Source organism: Myotis lucifugus, unplaced genomic scaffold (genome assembly GCF_000147115.1).
Source record: "Myotis lucifugus unplaced genomic scaffold, Myoluc2.0 scaffold_690, whole genome shotgun sequence".
Classification (NCBI taxonomy): Eukaryota; Metazoa; Chordata; class Mammalia; order Chiroptera; family Vespertilionidae; genus Myotis; species Myotis lucifugus.
Window position 1 is genome coordinate 308434 of NW_005871738.1, and position 20621 is coordinate 329054.

At 46.7% G+C, this 20621-nt stretch overlaps 1 protein-coding gene across 3 annotated transcripts; it reads right to left on the reverse strand.

Moving 5' to 3' along the window:
- Nucleotides 1–879: 879 nt before the first annotated feature.
- FXR2 (FMR1 autosomal homolog 2) lies at nucleotides 880–19665 on the reverse strand. 3 transcript variants are annotated; one of them, XM_006105513.3, is made up of 17 exons: nucleotides 19469–19664; nucleotides 11751–11803; nucleotides 11294–11387; nucleotides 10807–10878; nucleotides 10543–10691; nucleotides 9937–10030; nucleotides 8846–8962; nucleotides 4826–4996; nucleotides 4548–4626; nucleotides 4111–4220; nucleotides 3564–3650; nucleotides 3041–3260; nucleotides 2636–2833; nucleotides 2346–2546; nucleotides 2164–2259; nucleotides 1907–2010; nucleotides 880–1575 (listed from the first exon to the last, which is right to left on the reverse strand). In XM_006105513.3, the coding sequence occupies exons 1-17, from the start codon at nucleotides 19547–19549 to the stop codon at nucleotides 1480–1482; spliced, it is 2022 nt and encodes a 673-aa protein (XP_006105575.1). In that variant the 5' UTR covers nucleotides 19550–19664; the 3' UTR covers nucleotides 880–1479. The 3 variants fall into 3 exon arrangements, with proteins under 3 accessions (XP_006105575.1, XP_023602291.1, XP_023602292.1); XM_023746523.1 differs by lacking the exon at nucleotides 1907–2010 and having other exon boundaries at nucleotides 19469–19665; XM_023746524.1 differs by lacking the exon at nucleotides 11294–11387 and having other exon boundaries at nucleotides 19469–19558.
- Nucleotides 19666–20621: the final 956 nt, after the last annotated feature.

Genomic DNA, 20621 nt, shown 5'->3' on the forward strand with positions numbered 1-20621 from the left:
TCCAGCCCCGTAGCTCTGCAGTCTTCCCCTCCCTTCTTAAGCTTTGGCAATTTAAAGTCAATTCCTTTGCACAATGGAAGCAAACACCCGAATCAAAAGCCCCAGGGTCAATTGTGCTAGGACAAACTGGAATACCCCACACCCACCCCAAACCCTTTTCTTGTGCCCAGTGCCCCTCAAAACCCAATCTGCCCCTGGGGCAAGAAGTCAGGGCAGTTACAGGGAGGCAGGCCATTCTTGTTGCCTGAGTCATCCCAGCAGGTGCTTGGGTGGTGATTCAACACCACTCCAGGTGAGAAAACTTAAACTCTCCCAACTCCAGCCCCCAAAGGTTTCTCCACACACATTTTATCTTCAAACTTTAGAGTTTGAAGGCAGGGAGCCAGGAACCCCAGGACAACTCCCCTGGGGTTGAGAGATCAGTGACATGGATGCTGGAAGAAAAAAAAGGTCTGATTCCAGGGCAGGAAATGAGGGCTGGACATCAAGGTCCCACTCTGCCCAAGACCCAGCCCAAGCCCCAGGCCTCAGGTAATCCGATTAAGCAGCCAGTCTTGGCTCTTGGCTCTTAGCAGGAACAGTTCCAGCTTGGGCAGCCCTACCTAGCCAGCTGTGACTCAGGTACAGGAGTGGCCCAGCTCCCTCCAGCAGCAAACTTGGGGGGAGGAGAGAAGCAGCAAGACACAAGCCACTCTCCTCGACCAGGAGGGTACCTGGGCCTAGGCCTTAAGACTGTCCAGAATTCCCAAAGTAGACCATCTCTGGAACACTAGAGCCAGATGCTGAGAAACAGAAGGCAAGGTCCAGGGACCAGGACAGATCAGTCTTAGGAAAACAGCTGGACCAAACTGGGCACAAGGAAGACACAAGAACCAGAGAGCCGTTTGGATTTTTTAATTCTCTTTTTAAATACTGTACAGTGAAAAATAAATACGCCTTCTCATCCACCAGATAAGGTTGGTCCCCCTTCCCCTGGGGGACCTTGTCACCCCCTTCATACACACCCCTGGTTCTACTCCAAAACCTTCCCCATGCCTCCCACCCACTTAAACCCTTACTATCCCCGTCTTCCACAGTGATGAGGCCCCAGAAATCGGGGGTACAGGATGGTAGGAGGGATAGCAGGGGAACCCCCCTGAACTGTCAAATCTGGGTGGGTCAAGAAGCACCCCGCACCAAAGGCGGAGAATGGGGGTGTTCAGAGAGAGATTGGGGCTTTAGAGGATAAAGGCACATCCAGTCTGATGGGGAAGGAGAGGCTCCCCTCACCCTGGGGTAGGGTGGACAAGAGGGAGGTGGGTATGACCCTGTTTCACACCCTCCACTAGCTCCTGGAGGTTGGGGGGGGGACCCAAGCTTCTGTGCCACCCCCCTCCCCCCTAGATAAGAGCAGCTCCAGCGCAGGTCAGTCGGGCCTGTGAGGGCCATGGTGTTGGGCAGCAAGCGAGATGGAGAAGGGAGGGATGCAGGCTGGAGGTTTTATGAAACCCCATTCACCAAACTACCCAACTCCAGGGGAACGGAGAGCTCCCCATTCTCTGAGGGGCCCTTAGGAAGCTTGCTGACAGAGTCACCCTGAGGGGAAAGTGGGAAAGAAAATGGAGAGGAAAAAGTGGTCAGTAGAAATTCAGGGAATGACATTCCCTACCATCCTAGCACTCCTGGCATCTGGTGACCCAGGGATTGGTCCTTGAACTCAGTCACTCTCAGTGGGACCCATAAAATATGAACCAAACTTTCCTGGAAACTTATTTCAAATTTTCCACTATTCTAAATATAGTCTAAACTCCATCAGACACAGTCTCCTCTGCCATTTAGCAAGAGATTTCTTTGTGAAATTTCTTGTGTCCCTTGCCCCTAAAAAACAAAAAAGGGGGGAGGAGTAAATTACATCTTGCTTGCCTACCTTCTTCTGTCCTGAAAGAGAGTCCTCTAAGGGTTTAGTGCGCTCCAGGGTTGGCCGCTGGCGGCTCTGAGACTCTGCTCGGGAGATATAGTCAGCCACAGTCACTGGGGAAGGCAGAGGACCAAGAGTTTCAGAAGGAACCCAGGTATCCAGCCCCTAGATACCCAATGAACCGCAATCCCTGGTTATCATAGGGGTAGGAGGCATCCCATTCTCTCAGCTCTAAGAAAAGATGCTGGTACCCAGTGTTAGCTGACCTGGTTGGCGGTCTCCACTGACAGAACCATCAGTACGGTTACCGCGGTTACGGCGGCGGCGGCTCCTATTTCGACGCTGAGGTCTGGACTCATCTTCTGTGGGGCAGGGGAATATTCAAATTATGCATCCAAACTCCCATCCCTCAGTTCTTGCCCAGCTCTAATTTTTAAACACCCCTTACCCAAGCCATTTTCTGTCGTGCTAAGCCCATCAGATTCCAGGCCTCCATCCATGATAGTCCTGTCTTCATCAGTGCGCCGGCGGCGGGAGCGGCGCCGCCTGGCACTTGCTGGGGGCGGTTCTCCAGGCTCTGAATCAATTGGAGGCTCTGGTTCAGATGTGTCCAGTAGGCTGTAGGGATTACTGTCTGGATCCTTCAGCACTGGTTAGAGAAGGAAGAATTGGGAGTCAGGTGCCCACCAACTTTCCCTTTGTCCTACATTCATGAACCCAGCTGTCTGGTACTAGTACCTGAGCTAATAGATGAAGAGTTGTATCTCGAAGTAGGCCGGGGAGCAGGTGGAGGTCCCCTACCCCGGCCCCCAATAGGCCGCCTCCGGCTTTCTTCCCCCCGGGTTGGGGGATCTCGATCTCCTGTCCCAGCTCGGATAGGCTCTTCCCTCTTCTCAGACTCGGTCTCAGAAGCTGTAGATGGGTCTGAGCTGGGGCCTAAAGAACACAGGGAGTTGAATCAAGTCACTCCCCCCGCCCAGTCCCAGGGTCCATCACCGTCCCCAAACTGGAAGACTTCTTCTCACTCACCAGTCCCCCAGCCACTGTCATCTCCATCACCCTTTCCTCAATCTTCCACCCAGACCTTTGCCTCTCCTCACAAGCCCCACCACTGTTTGCCTCCCTCTCCCATAGCTTTCTTACCATAGGCAGGACCACCTGTCCTCCGGCCCCGGCCACGGCCCCCATAGCTGCCCCCATAGGTTCGTGTTGTATGCAGGGAGGAGGAGCTCTCATCCGTGGTATATCCAGCTTTGTCACTGCCTCCGGTGCCCCGCCCACTCCCAGGAGGGCGAAAGCCCAGCCCAATCTGCCGAAGTTGTTCATCAATTTGTAGCCTCTCTAAGCGAAGTTGTTCCACTTCCTGGTTGGGTAAAAAATGGAGGAAGATATGGAAGGAGGAATAAGTTTAAGATCAATGAACAGTTTCCTTTCATGCTTCTCTGCCCCAACCATCCCTACATATCTTTACTCTCAGGAATGTAAGAAGGCAGGCATTGGTTAAACAAAAATATTCTGGGATCCAACCCCACAGCCCCAAATTCCCACCCAGTAGTTTCTATTCTACTCAGAGACAAACTGGGCACAATCCTAACTTGATCCACCAGCAGTCTTCGCCCCTTGCTAGACTCAGATCTTTGCTCCCCCAGGTTTCTAGCTTGGGTACCTGCAGGTAGGAGAGGTGATATTCCAGCAGAGCCTGAGCATTGCTGATATTTTCTCGAGTGCCAACAAATATGAAGGGAACCATTCCCTGGAGAACAGAGGGAAAGGCAGATGGATTAGGAGAGTCAAATGGAAGTATTAACTCTACCCTATCTCCCCTGGAAGCCCAACCAATGGGATCATTGACACACACACATACACACACACAGAGAGAGACAGAGACAGAGACAGAGACAGAGACAGAGACAGAGAGAGAGAGAGAGAGAGAGAGAGAGAGAGAGGAAGAAACACCAATTTTGCACTCCTTCGTTGATTCTTGTACGTGCCCTGACCGGGGATCCAACCCACAACCTTGTCATATGGGATCCAACCCACAACCTTGTCATATGGGGATGAGTCTCTAACCAACTGAGCTACCAGGCCAGGGCCCAATGAAACAAATGCTCTACCCCCCCGCCCCCTCCCAGAAATCCTAGCCCTCAGAGAATGGCTTTGTGAGCAATCCCATCTACTTCTGGACACCCATCTCTAGGCATAATTGCCCATACCTCCTCCCTGGGGTTCTTCTTGTCATTATCACCTTCTACTCGAACCCTCACCACACCAGATTTATCCACGATCTCCTGGATTACTTTTCCATTCTTTCCAATCACTTTGCCTGAATGGGTAAAGGAGAATTTAGACCTTTTTTTTTTTTAAGGAGAGAAAGAAGAGTCAAAACAGTTAAGATAAACAGTCTTTCAGCTTCTGTATGTAGATTTTGTTTAATACTCTATTGCATCTAGTTTCCTATTGAGTTTTCACAGGACAAAATATTACAATCCCTAGAAATCTGTTCTTCCATTTTTGTCACTCCTAGTATAGATCATTCTGTCCTTGTGAAACTAAAGTCCATAGGGAGGTGCCAAGCCCAGAACCACTTTAGAGAATTTCACTTCTGGCCCCGCACTGTATTCTCTGTTATATATACACACCCCCAACTCACCAACCAGGTTCCTAGGCACTTGCACAGAGTCCTCAGAAAACTCAAGGTAGCTTCGGGCCTGCCGGCATGCCTCAGGAGTCTAAGAAGAGTGGGGAGTCATTACTAAAACAGAGAACATGGATCTCAAACAATAATCTTTCTGCCACTCTTCATCTTTGGGAAAATTACTGCCACCAAAGTCAGGGAGGGATATCAACATGACTCAGGTTTCCCTTCTACTTCACCCTCTCTTCTCTGTATCCCCTGAGAGATCTAGAAAACAGACATCTTTTGCTGACCTCCCCGTAGATGCGGAAAGTACAGGTCTCTTCACCCAACTCAATGGCAGTCACGCCAGGTACTTTTCGGGCCTGCTGGATGTTGGCACCATGAGTCCCAATTGCCAGTCCCATCAGGTCCTCTCGCACTGTGAACTCCTCTTGGAATGCTGCTGCCAACTGCTTACTGGTCTGAAAGGAAAAGACACTGTAGGAATCATAGTGGCGGAATCTCAGAAGACCTGTCCCAGGCACCTGATGCTTTGCAAGCCAGAACCACCCTGGAGTGTGCTGCCATCAGAACCTGTGTAGAAAATTCAGGAACTTTAAATTCCACTCCTACCTTCCAAATACCAATGGCTTAGGGAAAAGGGGAGAAAATGAGAGCAGAGTTTGGGCTTGGAGCCACCAAAGTTCTGGATTTAGCTCTACCACTATCTGGTTGTGTGATCCTAAACAAAACACACACACTGTGCCTCCATTCTGTCATCTGCTAGATGATTACACCTGGCCCACCCCATCCCCAAACAATCAAGAAGATTAAATAAGACTGGTGAGAGATAACTTTTCACAAGGTAAATGCAAGTATAAGAAACTATGACTATTACTTAACCAAACTAATATCAATTCCCAAAATAAAACCCGAAAAGTTGAGCAGAAAGCAACAGGTTAAGAAAAGCATAAAAGGAGCCTATGGAACACCATACTACTTCACTTCTTAACCAGTCCTTTGTGGGATCCCTGGGTACAAAGACAGGAAGGCAGGAAAGATTCTAGAAGAGCCCTAACCGGTTTGGCCCAGTGGATAGAGCGTCGGCCTGCGGACTGAAAGGTCCCAGGTTCGATTCCAGTCAAGGGCATGTACCTTGGTTGCGGGCAACATCCCCAGTAGGGCATGTTCAGGAGGCAGCTGATCGATGTTTCTCTCTCATCGATGTTTCTAACTATCCCTCTCCCTTCCTCTCTGTAAAAAAATCAATAAAATATTTTTTAAAAAAAGATTCTAGAAGAGAGAGTCTTAGGTAAAAAGCACCAAATAGGAAAGATATCTAAAGGGGACATTCCCAAATTACAATCCATGACTTCCTGCTTCCAAAACAGATGAGATTGAGTTATAGCAAGGATTTACACTAGGCAAGAAGAGAAGGCTGGATAAAATAACTAAGTTGGGTGTTCAAAATAACTGAGGGAGGGAGAGGAAAGGATCTAACTGGATTTACAAGTATCTTCTAGAGAAGTATACCAAGGGTGGTGTATTATTTTATTATCCTTTATATATTCAATATTTTAATAATAATTTTAAAAAACAAAACACAAGCCCTGGCTGGTTTGGCTCAGCAGACAGAGCATCAGCCTACGGACTGAAGGGTCCCGGGTTCAATTCCGGTAAGGGCACATGCCCAGGTTGCAGGCTCACTACCCAGTAGGGTGTGCAGGAGGCAGCCCATCAGTGATTCTCTCTCATCATTGGTGCTTCTCTCTCTCCCCACCCCCTCTCCCTTCCTCTCTGCAATCAATAAAAAATATATTAAAAAAACACAAGATTTCTCAAAACCAAGAGCATGTCCTGGTTCTTAAGACCTTGCACCTATGGTTAACTTAGCTATCTGGTACACTTTACCATACAGATCAACACAGCCAAGTCCTAGAGGAGTTAAATATTCTACGTTTGTCACCAGGAAACCTGTTCATGGAGAAATGAAGCAGATGTAGTTTTTATTATCTGGAGGTAATGGTGAATTTTTATTTACTTATTTCTAAGTATATTTTTATTGATTTTTAGAGAGAGAAGAAGGGAGAGGGAGAGAGAGATAGAAACATCAATAATGAGAGAGAATCAGCTGCCTCCTGCACACCCCCTACTGGGGATCGAGCCTGCAACTCAGGCATGTGCCCTGACCGGGAATCAAACCAGCAACCTCTTGCTTTCTGGATCAATGCTCCACTGCTGAGCCACTCCGACCAGGCAGATTTTTAACTGCAGTGCCCTGACTAGCATCCCTAGAGAAGTGAAAGATTTCCATGATCCAGAATTTGCACAGGCTGAGAGAAAAGCTCCCAAAAAGACCAGTTTACTTGATAAATGGAAATGCATATTCAAACACAAACACATACCCTACTCATTCAGAATGGAATAATACCTAAGAAAAGGAAATCTAACCATCATAAGATGTGAGCGCTCAATTCTCAGAAATACAATGGTGGGCAAAAGTAGATTTACAGTTGCAATACAAATAATATGAATAACTTTTGCATAGTCACAACTGTAAACCTACTTTTGCCCACCCCTGTATTTTAGTCTAACCTCATTGTCACAAATGAAGATAAAAGTTCAGTAAAATAAAATGATTTGCCAAAGGTCAATTATTTGACAAAGCAAGACTTAGGATCCCAAGTTCAGTTGTCTTTCCAGTGTACAAATGGTTCTCAAATATATCCCTCAAAGTGTTTTGGTTCTGAGGTAATTTGAGGGATGCCAGTAGAAGAAAACACCCCCTCCACTGCTCTGATTGATGTTTTATGCCCTGTGCTTTCAAGTAAGTATATTTCACTTAATCAGAGTCCCATGGCTCAAAAAGAGTTTGTAAACAACTGTACTATAACATGATGGAGCTCTGCCATCTGGAGGAGTCTGGGATAAAACAGCAGATCAGGTATAATGGCCCACAAAGGCCTTCGTCTTTGTGTTCTATAAACATAAGAGCATGGGTAAAGGATGGGACAAGGGAGGAGGACAATAATCCTATCCTATCTAATAAAAGACAAAAAGGGTAGTTAACCGTACCTCCGCTACACTTCCCATTGGCTAATCAGCAAGATATGCAAATTAACTGCCAACAAAGATGGCGGCCGGCAGCCACGCAGCTGAAACGAGCAGGAGGTTTGCTTGCTCCAGTGATGGAGGAAGCCAAGGTTCCCTGCCTGCCGTGGCCTGCTCTAAGCTCCGAAAGCAACAGCTCCAAAAGCAACAAAGTTTCAATTATAGAAGCTAAACAAACCCCAGATACCTGCTTTCAGCCAGCCGTGGCCTCAGAGCTGGGAGCGCCAGTGACAGCAACAGAGTTTCAATTATAGAAGGTAAATAAATCCCAGAATTAAAAAAAAAAAAAGAAAAAAAGGAGAGGCTGGGAGCTTCAGTCGCAGGCCAGCCTGAAAACGGCCCTCAGCCCCTCACCCAGACTGGCCAGGCACCCCAGTGGGGACCCCCACCCTGAAGGGGGTGTGACCAGCCTGAAAACAGCCATCAGCCCCTCATCCAGGCTAGCCAGGCACCCAAGCTGGACCCCCACCCTGATCCGGGACACCCTTCAGGGCAAACCAACCAGCCCCCACCCATGCACCAGGCCTCTATCCTATATAGTAAAAGGGTAATATGCAAACTGATCCTAACAGCAGAAAGACTAAGAATGACCTGGTCACTATGACACACACTGACCACCAGGGGGCAGACGCTCAACGCAGGAGCTGCCCTCTGGTGGTCAGTGCGCTCCCACATGGGGGAGCTCTGCTCAGCCACAAGCCAGGCTGATGGCTGCCAGTACAGCGGTGGTGCTGGGAGCCTCTCCTGCCTCCTCAGCAGCGCTAAGGATGTCTGACTGCAGCTTAGGTCTGCTCCCCGCTGGCAAGTGGACATCCCCCGAGGGCTGCTGGGCTGCCAATCCCCCAGGGAGCAGGCCTAAGCCAGCAGGTGGTCATCCCCCAAGGGGTCCCAGACTGTGAGAGGGCACAGGCCGGGCTGAGGGACACCCCCCCCCCCAGCACACAAATTTTTGTGCACCGGGCCTCTAGTCCTATCTAATAAAAGGCTAATATGCAAATTATCCAATCAGGAGTTTGACTGCTTGCTATAACGTGCACTGACCACCAGGGGGTGGCACGGAATGAAGGAAGGCCCCAGCCGGCAGCTGGCAGCAGGGGGAAGGCAGGCTCCAATCAGCCCTGATCACCGGCCAGGCCTAGGGACCCAACCTGTGCACAAATTTCATGCACTGGGCCTCTAGTAGCAATATAACAGCAGTAAAGAGTAAAGCCAAAATCTACCTCTAGGTGTTTCGTAGCTTCTTCATTTCGAGACATGAGTAGCAGTTTAGTGCGCAGGCTTCGAAAATGCATATCACCCAGCAGGGATGCACGCTTCACAGGGGCTTCTGAGGTTGACTGGGAATAAACCAACGAAGTCATTAAAATTGACTCTGAGGCCCTAGCTGGTTTGGCTCAGTGGATAGAGTGTCAGTCTGCGGACTAAAGGGTCCTGGGTTCAATTATGGTCAAGGGCACATGCCTGGGTTGTGGGCTTGATCCCCAGTAGGGGGCATGCAGGAGGCAGCCAATAGATGATTCCCTCTCATCATTGATATTTCTAACTCTCTCTCCCTCTCCCTTCCTCTCTGAAATCATTAAAAATATATATTTTTTAAAAACTGACTTTGAATACATACTTGGGGAGAGCCAGCAACTGGGAATCAGGATGTCTGGTCTCTGGACAAGGGTGGGAGTTAAAAAATAAAGCTAGGGAAGAGGAAAATCATTGTCAGCCTCACATGGGCGTACTCTCTGGGTGCCTAAGGGGAGAGATTTTAGGCAGCAGACACAGGTGAGAACTGTACAGTCTATTTTTTAGAGTTTAAATATACAAGAGAGGGTCCCAGCCCAGACTGCAATATAAGGACCAGGTTTAAAAAAAAAAAAATTTCACCCTAGCCAGTTTGGTTCAGTGGATAAAGCATCGGCCTGCGGACCCAAGGGTCCCGGGTTAGATTGCGGACAAGGGCACGTACCTCAGTTGCAGGCTCCTCCCCGGTTCAGGCCCTGGTTGGGGACGTGCAGGAGGCAACCAATCGATGTGTTTCTCTCACATTGATATTTCTCTTTGTCTTTCCCTCTTTCTCCTGCTCTCTCTAAAAATCAATGGAAAAATATCCTCTGGTGAGGATTAAAAAAAAATTTTTAATTCAAGGTCTGACATAAGGAAGACTAAGGAAAGGTAGGGCTACCTGGGTGCACAGAGGTCAGGAGCAATAAAGTCCTCTCTGACAAATAAATATAAGCACATTTTAGCTCCTCCATTTCTACAAAGAAGTTAAAATGGGAGAAGGAAAAATTGCTGAAAGGGTTTACACGAATAAACTCACCAGGATGAAAAGCTCACTATTTGTAATGTTGAGAAAGATGCAGTTTGCTCCCAACGCTTTCTTAAACTCTTTATGAACATTTTCATTGGAACAGCTGCAGAGAAAGAGAAAAGTGTTCAGAGGGCAGAGTGTAGAGTGCAGGCAAAGGTTCAGGAAAGCCCTGGTTGGTGGTTCAATGGTTAGAGCGCACCAAAGCGTCGGGGGTTTAGTTCCCGGTCAAGGGCATATACCTAGGTTGCAGGTGCATCCCCAGCCCCATTTGGGGCATGAGCAGGAGGCAACTAATCGATGTGTCTTGTTTTTATATTTCTTTCTTTCTCCTTTCTCTCTCTCTCTCTCTCTCACTCTCCCCCCCCCCCCCAACCCTCCCTTCACTCTCTCTAAAAAAAAAAATCAATGGAAAAAATATCCTCAGGTAAGGATTAAAAAAAGGGGCGGGGGGGGGGCGTTTTAAGGGATGAAGAAAAACAAGAACTGGGAGCAAGAAGGGCTCTAGAGGGCCAAGGGAACAATAGACAAGACTGAAACTGGGAGAAATAAGGGCAGAAATGAGAGCTGTAAAGAGGGCCTGGGCCCACCACTACTCCCTACATCCCTAACACTTACGCTTCTCTCAGATCCTCAGGAACAGCCATGGTAACCTTGAAGAAGCTGCCTTTGGTTGCAAGGGGATTGGGATTAACTGGCCGAAGCCGTTCCAGGGTGACAATCTCATTGTAAGTGGCATCACAGGCAGCATATTCAATGACATAGAACTGATGAAAGGAAAGAAAGGAGAAGTTGTTGGTTGACCTGAGTTTCTACCTCCCACCTTTCAATAACTAAAATATTTGTTTCAGCAGTTCTCCAAGGGCCTTCACAATCACTCACATCTCCCTTCATCATCCGCACCCGGGCCAGCCACCAGCCACAAGGCTCTTGCTCATTGGCTCGAGAATAAACCTGAAGGGAAGATAAAAATAAAAAAGATACTGAAGACCATCCACAAACATCAAGAATGGAATAAGCATTAAAATACTTGGGAGGTATCCTTAAACCAAGATAAAAGAAACTGGAGGAAGGAGCTGCTAATTAGAAATCAGAGAGCATTAGAATTTACATGCTGCTATAATAAATGAAAGGTAAATAATCCTCTGAAACTAGGAAACTCCCTGAGAGTTTGGTTGATCACAACAGAAATGGGCAGGGAACTGCTGCATTTCACTTGTCCATAGACTACCTGGCTGGATATAGTAGCTTAGCTTGGGGAGGAAGGAGAGTAAACCAACCAGGAAGGAGCCTAGGATACTGATATCAGGGTAAGGGTGATGCAGTGAGAAAAATGAAATTTAGAAAGGGTGGACTCCATGGACCTTACCTCCACCTCATCCCCTTCTGTGATCTCCTTATTATAGTCAGCTGGAGGTGGTAGCCGCACATCCCCAAAAGGAATTTGTCTCTCACTCTGCCAGCTACAAATGAAACGGTGATATGAAAGCTATTCAGGCTAATGTGGTTGCCCATTTCTTCAGGATTAGGTTATTGCCTCAAATCGCTGGGCAATTTCTACCTTCCCTGGTGATGAGGCTAAACCCCAGGCCTTACTCCATAATGGTATCTTCCATCTCTTGCTACCATCTAAATACTGGGTCAAATGCTCCCCCTGCCCTCACTAAATTTTAGCCCTTTCCTCTCCTTCGATCCATATAAAGTTGCCCACCCAAACCCTTGGCTATCCTCTACCTATTACATGCCTCATGGGATTCAGCCACGCCCTCTTCTCCACTCTCCTTCTAGGACCTAATATGCTAGATTCTCTATTCCCAAGGTCTTACTTGTTTTCAAAGAAGATGGTGACAGAGTCTTCATGGACATCCTTCACAAAGCCCTAGAATAAATTTTAAAACAAAGTAAAAAAAAAGAAAATAACAATTTACCACCATCTTAGCCATTAAGGGAACAGAGACATTGAGAGGCCCTTAAAAATATAGTTTTAGATGGGGACACAAGCAATCTAAAGATAGGGCCAGAAAAAAGCTGTACTGGAGAAAGAATATGAATATTGAGGTAGAGATAAAGGAGTGATATCAGCATGGAAAGAGATGTGGCAAAATCCACAAATAAGATGAGACAGAAAGTAGAGGGGGGCAAATCACTTGTATCAAAACAGCCTGGAAGCCCTAGCTGGTTTAGCTCAGTGGATAGAGCATCAGCGGTTCGATTCTGATAGGTAAAGAGCTTGGTTGCAGGCTCCTCCCCGACCCGGGCCGCGTGCGGGAGGCAACCAATTGATGTGTTTCTCTCACATAGAAGTTTCTCTCTGTCTTTCCCTTTCTCTTCCACTCTGCCTAAAAATCAATAGAAAAATATCCTCAGGTGAGGATTAACAAAAACAACAACAAACAAAAACCAGCCTGGAAACTGGTGGTCTACTATGGCTCCCACAGGGGACTTCCTATCTGTCTGATTTCTGTTGTGCCGAGTAGCTTGCCAGAATTCAATTAAAATACCAACAACATTCAGCAAGGCTAAGAATATCCCATGAGACAGCGTGAGGCTGTCCCGGAACACCTAGAGGACATCAGGATCTGCCAAGAAGAGACAAGGGTCTAGCTCCCCAATACAGCAAGAGACCTGAGCACACTTGGTGCCTTGATGCCCAGGTCTTAAGAGAATAAACAGAACATTGGAAAAATTAAAAATGATAAACACAATTTACAGAAGAAAAAATTAGAACTTAAGAGATGTGAGATTTCTGAATGCTAGACTGTAATACTGCTAAGCATTTGAAAAGAATAATAAAATTTGTAGAAGACCCCAATCTTAAGATCATGATAAGGGAGAAGAACAGGGATGAGTAAATAGCTGGTCTACCTCCTACTTTCTATGTCCTCACTGCAGATGCCAAAGCTATGTGTCCTATGCTCCCAATTTCTGTACCTTCTCTTCCTATTTTCACATACTCAAAATTAAGGACAGTTAATTTTTATAAAGTCCAATTCATTAATTTTTAATTTTATGACTGAGCTTTTGGTTTCATGTCTAAGAAATCTTTGTCTAATCCAAGACCACAAAGGTATATGTCTATGTCTTCTAGAAGTTTTATAGTTTTTATTTTACATTTAGGTCTACCGTCTATTTTGAGTTAAATTTTGTATATGATGCAAGATTATTAATAACGAAGTTCATTTTTTACTTATAGATATCCAGTTGTTTAAAAGACTATCCTTTCTATAGTGAATTGCCTTTAACTTCTGTGAAAAATCAGGCAATGTGCCCTAGCCAGTGTGGCTCAGTTGGTTGAGCATCATTCCATGCACTGAGACTCACTGGTTCGATTCCCAGTCAGGCATATGCCAGGTTGCAGGTTCGATCCCCAGTAGAGAGCGTACAGGAGGAGAATCAATGTTTCTCTCTTTGATGTTTCTCTCTCTAAACTCAATAAAAAACATTAAAATTTTTTTAAAATAAAAAAATAATCAGAAAATGCAATTAATGTATGACAGAAAGTAGATGAGTGATTGGTGGAAGACTTGTGGGAGTGATAGGAAATGTTCATTATCCTGATTGTAGAAATGGATTATTATCCTATATAAAAAAAGGCTAATATGCAAATTGCCCCCACGGGCAAGAGTTTGACAGACCGGGAGTTAGACATGCGCTGACCACCAGGGGGTGGCGCGGAACATGACGGGTGTCAGCAACGTGGCACCAGCAGTGGGCAGCAGTGAAGGCACTGCCGGTCCCAATGACCCCTGACAAGAGCAGGACCGTGGCAGGATGATGGAGCAGGTGAGCGGGTGGCACCAGGCCAAGGCAGGTGTGAGTAGGGGCCCCAATCACCCTGCCAGTCACCCCACAGATCAGCCCTGATTGCCAGCCAGGCCTAGGGACTCTACCGGAGCACAAATTTTGTGCACCAGGCCTCTACTTCTATACACACACACACACACACACACACACACACACACATATATGTATATATTTATATCTATACATATGTTAAAACCTAACAAACTGTACAATTTAGATATATGTACTTCATTGTACGCTGATTATACCTCAATAAAGCAGTTAAAAAAATTAGAGGATTCAGCCTGGCTGGACTGGCTCAGTTGGTTGAGTGTCCTCCTGTGCACTGAAAGATTGCCAGTTTTATTCCTGGTTGGGGCACATGCATGGGTTGCAGGTTTAACCCCCAGTCTGGGAGTATACAGAACGCAGCTGATTGATTCTCATTTTCTCTCTCTCTCTCTCTCTTCCAATCTCTACGCATGTGTTCAGGTAAGGATTTAAAACAAAAATTTTAGGGGGTTCCAGCTTTGGTGTGACTCAGAGCATCATCCATACACTGAAAGGACCCAGGTTCAATTCCCAGTCAGGGCACATACGCAGGTTTCAGGCTGATCAATGTTTCTCTCTCACATCAATGTTTTCCTTTCTTTCTCTCTCTGAAATCAATGAAAACATCCTCGAGTGAAATATTTTTTTCTTAATTAGGGGGTTCAAAAGGCTATTCCTAAACTTTGCAGCTAAGGACAAAACATTAGGAGAGAAAACACCAAAAACACACATTGTATCACTCCCACCTCACAGAACTGGTCAATCATAAACACTTATTATATTGCTGTTTCCTTATGGTGGGAAAATCTTCACCTAAATTTCACTCTTTTTAAAATATATATATTTTTTATTGATTTTAGAGAGAGGGAGAGGGATATAGATAGAAACAGCAATGAGAGAGAAACATCATTGGTTGGCCGCCTCCTGCATGCCGCCCCCGCCCGCCCCCCACCCAATGGGGATTGAGCCCTCAATCCAGGAATGTGCCCTAACCAGGAATCAAATGGGTGATCTCTTGGTTCCTGGGTGGACGCTCAACTGCTGAGCCACACCTGTGGGGCTAAATTTCACTCTTAATACAAGCCATTTCTCTTCTTTCAGATTGGATCTTATTATGGAACCTTACCGCTGCCCAAGGCATTAGTACTACTGGTACTATCTGGCCCCTTCCTTATCCATGCTTTAACTTTCTCTGCCATTCCCTTCCCCAGAAACGTCTTTTCTACTCTTCATTCAGCTCCATCAATGCCCACTCCTCTATTCCCCATTCAAGTCTTCTGAAGCATTTTTATTCCTCACTACTTGCCTGAGTCCCTCTTCCTTTTCAGTTCTTCTCTTAGCTCCTTAAGTTTCCTCCTCCGTCATCCACTAAAAAAAATAAATTTTAAATACTGTATCCCGGCCCTGACCGGTTTGGCTCAGTGGATAGAGCGTTGGCCTGCAGACTGAAAGGTCCCAGGTTCGATTCCAGCCAAGGACATGTACTTTGGTTGCAGGCACATCCCCAGTAGGGAGTGTGCAAGAGGCAGCTGATCGATGTTTCTCTCTCATCGATATTTCTAACTCTCTATCCCTCTCTCTTCCTCTCTGTAAAAAATCAATAAAATATATTAAATAAATAAATACTGTATCACGCCCTAGCCAGTTTGGCTCAATGGATAGAGCGTCAACCTGCGGACTGAAGGGTCCCGGGTTCGATTCCAGTCAAGGGCACATGACTGGGTTGTGGGTTTGATCCCCAATAGGGGGATATGCAAGAAGCAGCCGATCAGTGATTCTCTCTCATCATTGATGTATCTCTCTCTCTCCCTCACCCTGCCTCTCTGAAAAATCAATAAAAATATATTTTTAAAAAATACTGTATCCCTTCCCTCTTCTTTTCCCCCTTTATAAGGATGCGTCTGGACTTCTAGAAACATCAACCGGTCTCTTCAGCTGACTTCATTCAATTCTTTATCCAAAATGTTTATCTCCAAGCTTTAGAAATAGTTTATAAAGAGTTAGCTATTCTCAAAACATTTTAGGGGTGAGATAAAAGGAGTGGAAGAGATAGAAGAAAATTACTTGCCTACCTCTTTTGTAAAGAGATAACCACGCCTAGATATACCTATTCACAAAGTATATGCCTAAAGTTCTAACCCAATTCTTCTCCAACATATCAGAGTTGACCCTCAGGTGGAGGTAGCAATGACACCCTGGTTTTTCTAGCTACCATGATCCCCAAAGCAGAAATGTAGAACTCAGAATGGAGTTTTCCCTCACATTACTCAGCAATTCAACCAAATGTCATTTACTCTTCTATTTCCAGGGTCTTTTTCCTTCAAACATTCTCCAAGTTTTTACCTTAACTCCATTCATATTTCATTCCAGTCTCTGCTCCTTAATTCCACCAACATCACCCTAGTTTTTTCCTCCAAATATACTAGTGGTAGACAGTGAGATCCCAGTTCTGCTTAATGCTCATTGGGAAGATAAGCAGGTGAGTCTCCAAAGGATAACTCAATTCAGTGGCTATGGCATATCCTGGCTTTGGTTAATAGAGCCTAGGACTATACAGAAGGAGAAAGAGCCCTAGGTTCTTAGGTACTTTAGTTTCCTCAACATCTAAAAGATATGAAATTGATCTTGCCTTCCACCTATCTTCTAGTCCTGGGCTCTGAAAAGAGAGGGAGTTCTAGCAGAAAAGCAATAAGGGTCTGGGTAAAAACCATGTGTTGAAGCTGAGAAAAGAATGGGAATTAGGATTTCCAGGGAAGGTCTGGAAAGTTGGATGACTGTGCCCTGGAAGGTGAACAGATATTTCATTTAGGAGAGTATAACTGAAAGAATAAAATACATTAAATTCTGACAGAAAAGAAAGAATTGACAAAAATAACTTAGATCCCAAACCTGACATTTTCAGTTCTTTCATGGTAGATCAAAAATAGGACCAAATTCTGAGAGCAGAAAAGGACCTTCCCAAATTTACAGTTCCAGAAGCAATGTACACACTCCTTGACCCACACACTAAAGTGTGCTGAGTCACGAATATTAAATCAGTAGCAAGGTCAGAATGGGTAAGTATATGGCACTGAAAGCTGAAGAAAAATTAGTCTGAATTTAGGGATTTTTTGTTGTTTTTAACTAAGGCATGGGGCAGAAAATTCTAAAGTGTCCAGAATAAAAAATCTGCATTACCTGGCTTTGGCTCAACTCTAATCTCTACTCCCTGATTCAAGGTATCCTGTCCCCCAATTCACCCAAGTCTACCATTGCCATAGCCACCAAGAGAAAAGGGAAAGATTCAGAAAAGAGATTTTCTGCTGGGTACGTATGTAGACAGGGAAACATCCCCCTTCCCAGTTGTCTCACAGTTCATTTGAACTGGATACCAATCTTTCCCAGCTGTGCTTGGCTCCCATGCTTCCTAGAACAAAAGCAAACATCATATCTTGATCTCAGACTCAATTTAAGAATCTAAGAATCTGGGGGTGGGAAAGACCTAGGTAAAAGAATAAGACACTGGGGGAAATGGGGCTAAAATCTTATGAGGACGGGTACTATAACAAAAGTAATGCAAGTTTTGGGGAAAAGAATGAGACAAATGTACTCTCAGAATCAGAAAGGAATTAGAGATTTTGCCAAAGAAAACAGAAATGCTATGGAGGCAGCCTAGAAGAAAAAGTCCCATGAGTTAGAAAGAATGCAGAAAAAAATGACAAGAGATCAGCTGGGAGCTTCCTTCAGACATTGAATAAGGTGGTTCCTGGGGATTACATAGGAATATAGAAATATCAGGATAAAAAGGCAAAGACTTAAAGAGAGAATAAGACAGATAAATATGGGTACCCACAGGCATTAAATATAAAGAAATATGGCCTGGCTGGTATAGTTCAGTGGTTGAGCATAGACCCATGCAACGAAAGGTTGCTGATTCGATTCCCGGTCAGGGCACATGCCCAGGTTGCGGACTTGATCCCCTGTGAGAGGTGTGCAGGAGGCAGCCAATCAATGTTTCGCTCTCACATCAATATTTCTCTCTCTCCCTCTCCCTCCCTCTCTCTCTCTAAAAATCAATTTTTTTAAATCTTAAAAAAAGAAATCTGGTGAGGGTAGTAAGAGAGAAATAGGCATTTGGAGTGGGTAAAGAATGACTATGCTGAACTTATCAATTGAAGCTGGGGTAGAAACCTTCCATTCCAAGGGCAACAGGAGACCCTTTCCATGGTAAGATATGACTTCACAGGGAAGGAGTTGGAGAAAGTCATTTCCAAGGGCATGAAGGTGGAGAGTTCTATTATGGGATAAAGGCTTAAGAGGAAGTGAAGGAAATGCAGCTCTTCTCACAAGTGATGTTATCAGGAGATATCTCTGCTCTTGCTCCTCAGGGTAAAATAAAAGAATAAGACAGGAATCAAAAGCCTGAGCATAATTCCAAGCATAAAGTCCAAAATGTTTCAAAATAACAAGTCACACAAAGAAAAAATCCTGAGACAAGAGGAGTCTCTTTCTGGCTTAATCTAAAAGTTAAAAAAATGTCCTAGAAAGTGGATTCAGGACAAAGAAGGTAGTAGTGAAAGAAGTTCTAAAGAACCAAATCCTGGGAAAGGGCAAGATAGTCCCCTTCTTCAAAAAAGGCTTTATCAGTCCGGCCAGCATGGCTCAGTGTTTGAGCGTTGACCTATGAACCAGGAGGTCACGGTTTGATACCCGGTCAGGGCTGGGCACATGCCTGGGTTGCAGGCTCGACCCCCAGTGCGTGTGCAGGAGGCAGCCAATCAATGATTCTCGCTCATCATTGATGTTTCTCTCTCCCTCTCCCTTCCTCTCTGACATCAATAAAAATAAATTATTTTTTTAAAAAGACTACATCAGATTCCCAAACTGGGAGAGTTGGCCGTAAGTCTTCTAGAAGTGGAAATCCTTAAGAAGATAAACGGAATCCTCATGAATCCCCCATCTCTTTTACAGACCTTAAATATGAAACTTACATTCCTCAAGATGAAGAAACTATACGAATGACTTCAATGTATCTGAGATCAAAGTGAGATGATGAAGACAAACCCACCCTTGGCTTAGAAGGGTAGACCAGCTAGCTCTCGGATAAAGGGGTGGGGTGGCATACTTGTGCAAAGATGCCACCTTCTGGCTAAGAGGCAACTTGACTGGTACAATCCACAGTTCCCGAGGTCAAAGAAACCAAATGTCACAGACTTTGACAATTTATCCTTCCGTGGGTCGGGAACAGAGATATAAGATGAAAGTGGGGTGCCTTCCAGCGCCAGGAGGTAAAGGCCTCTGGAGGAAGATAGATAAAAGGATATAATGTAGAACGGCCTTCCCAAGGGGGCTATAGAAAAAGAATAAAGAGAATTCTCCATGTGCTCGGACTGTGGGGAAAATGTGATTCAAGTCTAAGACATGTCTCCTGCGAGGACACAGGTAAAGTCAGCAGACACTGGGCAGAGGGGGCCTGGGGGGTGGGAGGGCCAATCCAAGCACAGTGATGCCCTGATGTCCGTTCTCTCTGGGATGGGGTGAGGCAGGTGTGACACAAGGGCCCAAAAGGAGAGGATGGATAAAGTTCCGAGGTCTCCCCAGGAGGCTGCGGTGGGAGCCGGGTCTGCGGCTCTGAGGACTCGGCTCGGCAGCTCGATCCCGCCCCCTCTTCCTCGCTCAGGCCCGGGGTGCGGGCTGAGGAAAGGTGTCCCGGGCCGGTGCGCCGTCTCACCTTGTAGAAGGCCCCGTTGGAGCCGCGCACCTCGACGGGCAGTCCTGGTTCCACGTCTCCCCCGGAGGCCAGGCTGCCCATGGCGCCGCCGCCGCCTCCGACTCCCCCGACGACGGCTGCAGCAGCGGTCTGAGGACGGGCCGGCCCCGGCCCCCGGCGCTTCCCCGGAGGAGGAGCTGGAGGGGGAGCCGCCGGGGGCAGGGAACCAGTCCGGCCCCACAGGCGGCCTTTCCACAAGCCAACGAACCAGGGGGCCTGAAGCCGGGCCGCTTCCCGGGTCCGCCGCCACGGCCTGGTTTTCCGCCCCCGTAAGAGAAGAACGGGCGGCGCCGCGCTGCTTTCGTCTACCTCAGCTTCCGCCCGGCGCCACCCCGCTGCTGCCTCTGTCGCGGGACCCGCTTCTGCCGCTGCCGCTCCACGGCCTCCACCTCCCCCTGCCACCGCCGCCTACTGCGCAGGCGCGCGAGGCACCCGCCCGCCGCGCGCGGGGCCCTAAGGGCCACGGCGCAGGCGTCAAGGCTGGCGACTCCGCTCGCGCTCACCAGCGCCTCATAGGTACCACACTCCCTTTGGCTCTCTCACGCCCCCTCGCGGTCCCTGACTAGCGCTTGCGCAGAAGGAGATTGGCGCTCTTTCTTCGCCACCCCACCACTCGAACACCCCCATATCTTCCTTTCCCCGCCCCACAACACTGAGAACTAACCAATCACGGGGAGGGAGGGGCCACGCTCACTCAATTGGATTGGATTTCTGCTGCTCTGGCCAGACCACACCCACTTCACTGTGAGCTCCAACAGGCTTGGACGCATTAGGGATGCGCATGCGTCTGAGTGGCTGCTTGGTCACTTTCCCCACCTTTGTCTTTCTCGGTGCGCACGCTCCAAAGCAAAAAAAGAGGAGGAGTCGGAAAGCAAAAAAATAAATAAGTGTCCCACGCGCATGCCCTGAGCTTTATATACATATCGACTCTTTTGAGCTTCAATAACTGTGCAAGCGACGTTCTTGCCTTGAGAAGATTCTGATCCTACATATAATGAAAGGTTAAAGAATAATTTCAAAACAAACCCGAAAAGCGAATGCCACCTAGCTCAGTACAAGATGTGATAAATTTAAATGCTGAGGAACTTCAAAATAGAAAGCATTGTCATGGAAT